At 46.5% G+C, this 5328-nt stretch overlaps 1 protein-coding gene across 1 annotated transcript; it reads left to right on the top strand.

The window, feature by feature from the left end:
* Nucleotides 1-485: 485 nt before the first annotated feature.
* HOXA11 (homeobox A11) lies at nucleotides 486-4733 on the top strand. Its single transcript, XM_027896486.1, has 2 exons — nucleotides 486-1152; nucleotides 2663-4733. The coding sequence occupies exons 1-2, from the start codon at nucleotides 486-488 to the stop codon at nucleotides 2893-2895; spliced, it is 900 nt and encodes a 299-aa protein (XP_027752287.1). The 3' UTR covers nucleotides 2896-4733.
* Nucleotides 4734-5328: the final 595 nt, after the last annotated feature.

Raw genomic sequence — 5328 nt, 5'->3', positions numbered from 1 at the left:
AAGAAACCGTGCTTGCATCTACGGTACCCTCCTTCTTAGAGCCTTCCAGCGAGCCGCCGAACGCCCCAGCAAGCCCACAAACAAACAGAAAGGTCTCACCTAACCCCGGGGGGAATTGATAAGCCTCTCTACTCCAGAGCCAGAGGGTGCCAGGGGGCCGGGCGGCTATGTCTGGGGCAGTGGCAGGGCGGCTGTGTGTCCCCCAGGGCTCCCCCCCGGCCAACCTGCTCTCGGCTCGCCCCTGGGCGCTGGTGACGAGCTGTTGCTTTCCCCCGCGACGGCCACAAAGGGAGCGGGGCCCGGGCCCGCCGCTCGTCAATGTCAACGTCGGGCCACGTGACCGCACCTCCCTGCCGCCGCCGGGAGAGCTCTCCACGTCAGCCTACGTCTCCCCATCTCTTACTTCACGGATCCGCTTCAAAGGGGCAGCTGCGTTAGAGAATCATGTTAAGCTCAGCTAATGCGGAGAAGCCGAGGTAGCCCTAATGATGGATTTTGATGAGCGTGTTCCTTGTTCCTCTAACATGTATTTGCCAAGTTGTACTTACTACGTCTCGGGTCCTGATTTTTCCAGCCTCCCTTCTTTTTTGCCCCAAACCCCGTCTTCTCGCCCTATGACATACTCCTACTCCTCCAACCTACCCCAGGTCCAACCTGTGAGAGAAGTTACCTTCAGGGAATATGCCATTGATCCCTCCAGTAAATGGCACCCCAGGAACAATCTGCCCCACTGCTACTCCGCAGAGGAGATCATGCACAGAGACTGCCTGCCTGCCACCAACACTGCTAGCATGGGCGAGATGTTCGGCAAAAACACAGCTAACGTCTACCACCCCAGCACCAACGTCTCCTCCAATTTCTATAGCACTGTGGGCAGGAACGGGGTCCTACCCCAGGCTTTCGACCAGTTTTTCGAGACGGCTTATGGCACAGCGGAAAACCTGGCCTCGGCGGACTACCCGGTAGACAAGAGTGGCGAGAAGGCGCCGGCGGCCGCTGGGGCGGCGGCGGCGGCAACTTCAAGTTCGGAGGGCGGCTGCGGCAGGGCGGCGGCGACGGCGGCGGCGGAGAAGGAGAGGCGGAGGCGACCGGAGAGCAGCAGCAGCCCCGAGTCATCTTCCGGCAACAATGAGGAGAAATCCGGCAGTTCCAGTACGTATAAAGGCAGCGCCGGAGCGCTTTTAGGAAAGGCAGCTTGAAATCTAGCGCACCGCCGCTGTTAAATTTTTATATGCTGTTTTATAAGCATATAAGGTTTATGAAGGGCCTTTAGATTTCCCCCAACAAAACTTTGTTATAAAAGGCGAGATCACGTGTTTAGTGCTGAAATTGGCCGTGAAATACCCACCGGGCAATGGATACCTAAATTTTTTTTTCTCCCTCCTTCTCCTTTTTTCCCCCCATTTTTTACTTTTTTAAAATAATAATAATAATAATAATAATAAAAAGAGTTCCGTGGTCAACTCTCGAAAATATAATAACGTTCTTTTGGTGCCTGTAAATTCGGCAAAAAAAAAAAAAGAAAGAGATCCTGACTCCTTTGATATCAATGTAATCCAGTGATTTTATAAAAGCCATGTGTTGCACCAGAAGTCTAGTTAGGAGCTGAATTCAAAGCCTTCACCGTTTTAACGATTGCACTAGAATAGCGTTTAACAGATAAAGTAGCCGCCTGAACTGTAGCAATATATTAAAAGAAGCAAATTAACCTAAAGCTGGCCTTTTTGTCTAAAGGAAGCCATTTTACTAAGGCACTGTGGCAATTACGTGTTGCCTCCTGTCCAACAGTTTGTTACTTACAATTGTTATTCAATCTGTCAAAGTTTGATTTTTTTATGTGGGCTTTTTAAAAGGCAAAGCTAGTATACAGTTGGGAGAAAAAAAATACCTCGACAATGAACTGTACCAGAAAAGGAAGTTTTTAAAGGGATAGCAGCTACGTTTAATGTAAAGAGTTCCTGAACCTTGAAACCTTTTATATTCTGCTTAATGAACTTTAAAACCGTAATGGCTAATCGAGAGGAGAATACCTCGATGCTGTGGAGAGCGTGCTTGAAAAGAGCCTGCTGAGGGGAGAAGGAGACGCCTCAGCCTTGGGCTCAGGAGCTTTTCCTCTACTCGGGACGCAGAGCCAGGATTAGGCCAGGGAAACGAGGGCGAGATCCAAGCGGATACGGGCTCGGGGAGGGTTGAGCGCGGGGTTTCCCCACCCGATGCAGCGCTGCCCGCTGCAGGCAGCCAGGTGATGGCCGCTCCCTGGGCAGCTCCGCGTGCGTGGTGGAGCCCGGCGGAGCCCTCTACAAAGGCTTTCCTCCGGCTCGTGAAATCCGCAGGAACCCCCCGCCACCACCGCTTCCTCCGGCCGCCCTCCCCGCGGAGGAAGAGAGGCTGGATTCCCGCGTCTCGGCGGGGGTTTCGCCCTGCACGCTGCCCGGGGCCGCGGCGCTGCAGGAGCCAGGGCGTCCCGCTCCCAGGCTGCACACACTGACCAAGGCGAAGGGCTGGCGCCGAGCCTCGGACCTGCCAACGCCGGCCCCGGAGCGGGCAAAACGCATCTTTTCCATATTAATGTGTTTTGCCTGAGTGTTCCCCCATCCCTTCTCAGCCTCTACTGCCGGCCACGGCCGGGTCTCAAATGTTTCTGCCTTTTTTCACTCCACAGGTGGACAACGTACGCGTAAAAAGAGATGCCCATACACCAAATATCAGATTAGAGAGTTAGAAAGGGAATTCTTCTTCAGTGTCTACATAAACAAAGAGAAACGCCTCCAGCTCTCCCGAATGCTCAATCTGACCGACCGCCAAGTCAAAATATGGTTTCAGAACAGAAGAATGAAAGAAAAAAAAATTAACAGGGACCGATTACAATATTACTCAGCTAATCCACTACTTTAAAACTCATAGCATTTTTCAAGACGAGATTAAATTCAGATTTCGCCCTTGACAAGGTCAAGCCACGGGGTTATGTGGAGGAAGGTGGTGTGTATCTGATAGGACTAAAAGAATCCAAGGCTTTACACACATTTAAGCCTAGTCTGGAACTGCAATGATGATTTTATATATATATATATATATATATATATTTACATATCAACTGGAATCGATTTGATTTTGACACACATGGGATCCATTTCTAAACCTGCACGTCACCTCTGAGTGCAAAATCCATACCTCTTACCTTTGCAGGCACTGCGGCTCACCCTGCCACCACTTTCGGCAGGCACAGGCGGGGACGGTACCCCTTCTGTCCCCGGACTCGCCCACCCTCGGCTCTTTCTAGCCCCTGTGCTGCTGTGAAACAGCTGTCTGGAAATGGCTAGGTCGAGCTCACCCAACCAGGACCACTGCAGAATATAAACTCTGAGAAATAATCTTTTGTTCTTCCTTAGCCGAAAATGTCTGGGTTAGAGGCAGTGTTCCATTGCCCACGGATTTGAAATGAGAATTTAAGGACACACACACATACACACACAGAGAACTAAAGGAAGGAGGGATGTCATGTCTACACCTTCCCGGGGCCAACCGCGAGTAGTTGTAATATGGATGTAGTGATGGTTATAATAGTGTTTCTTTTGGGAGTATGGGAAGGGATGGAGGTGAGGGAAGAAAAAGAACTAAATGAATTACTTAATGATTTACTTTTTAAAATCAGGTATAAATTTGCCATGTATCGTAAGGAAACAATCACTAAAAATAAAATTAGCAAATTTTAATTAGCTCTCGTTTTATTTATGACAACGCTCTATGCGTTGCCATCTTTTCAGAGACAAATCACCTATAATACTAAAATAAAATGGCAAAAAGTGTGAATTTCAGCGTTTTAGAAGAAACAACTCCATAAAGCAAACTAACCTTCTGGCTTCTGACTCTCAAACTTTCTTCAGGAAATACCTGTGGAGAACGACAGTTTAGCAAATACCACACAACACTTAATTGAAACTTGGAGTTGTGCAATGCACTAACATTGGATCATTAAAATGACCTGATCACATGTTCGTTTAAAGGTGATTAGTGAGGAGTTTAAACAGAAGCCAAACAATGTAAATATGGTAATTTTGTTGTTGTCTACTTTAAATGTCATGAGCTCTACTTTGTCGCCCAGTCGACGACGTATGCAAAGAATGGAGAGTTGTTCGGACTTATTTTAAATATCTATAAATATATATATTTCCCTGCAGGAACCAAAGCGTGAAAAAATGCAATTAAAAAAAAAAAAAAGGAGAGAAAAAAAAAGGAAAATATTTAAAATTCTATATCAGTTTACAAAGGATACAGTGTTCTATCGTTAAGGTGATTTGCTGTTGAGAATATCTGAATGTATATTTCATACAGGAAAGGTGTTTTACAAGATGTGTAAATAATAAAAAAAAGAACCCATGACCTATTTTGTTTGAATGCTTTTTTCCCCTTGATTGGTTTTTTGGTTTTGGTTTGGTGTTGTTGTTGTTTTTGTTTTGGTTTTTTTTTTTATAATTGTTCCTTTGGGTTAAAGGGTGTGGGATTTCTTTACATGTGCAACAAAGTGATGATAAGAATGTTTTTTGATTAATAAATTTATCAAATGGGTGTAATTTCTTTGTCACAGTTCACAAAATTCAATATCTTTATATGATGTCACTGTTTTCAATATGTATCATCTATATGTATATACAGTTTTCTTTTAATATGCGAAAGTATTTGGTTGCATGTATGCAGTGGAGCAGCGCACAAGGAAAATAAAAAAAAAAAAGGAAACTTTATATTTTTATCTAGTATTATATTACTGCATGTCCTTTTATCTAGTGTAACTCTGGGACCCGAAATTCCTCATGACCTTGTTCAGTCATTTGGGGTGAATTACTCTTCTTTAGTGAACTTTGTCATTAAATTTTCTACTTTGGAGTTAACAAGTGAACCTAGGCTTGTTCGAGCACCGTTTCAGTGGGTCACAGGAAAAGGAAAATTGTGTTCGTAGCTTGTTGCGTGTTAGGCCTTTTCCTTCTCCTGCCAATGCCGGCAGGGCAAGGTCCTATGCTTGAGGGTTTGATGTGCCATTGCTGCCTGCTACCCTCCACATGTGTCCGGGTTAGTGTTTGTCAGTAGCATTTGGGGCACATTTTATAAGTCAGCACCAAAGGGAAGGTCGAAGAAAGCCAATGGATGTGGTCAGAAGCTGAGAGCCCTGAGAAAATTGTTGGTTTTGGGGGGAGGGGGGGAAAATCCACATGCAGTGTGGTGGAAATGGACTGTTTGAAATTGTCCTTGATCTCCAAGGCAGGGAGGGGGCGGACTGAAGGGGGCGGTGGAGCGAGGGGGAGGAGGGCTGGAGGGAGAAATTTGGGGGGGGGG

Source organism: Empidonax traillii, unplaced genomic scaffold, assembly GCF_003031625.1.
Source record: "Empidonax traillii isolate 1590-97213 ecotype Southwest subspecies unplaced genomic scaffold, ASM303162v1 scaffold17:size2698205, whole genome shotgun sequence".
NCBI classification, from domain to species: Eukaryota; Metazoa; Chordata; class Aves; order Passeriformes; family Tyrannidae; genus Empidonax; species Empidonax traillii.
This window is presented reverse-complemented; position numbering and strand designations above follow the sequence as displayed.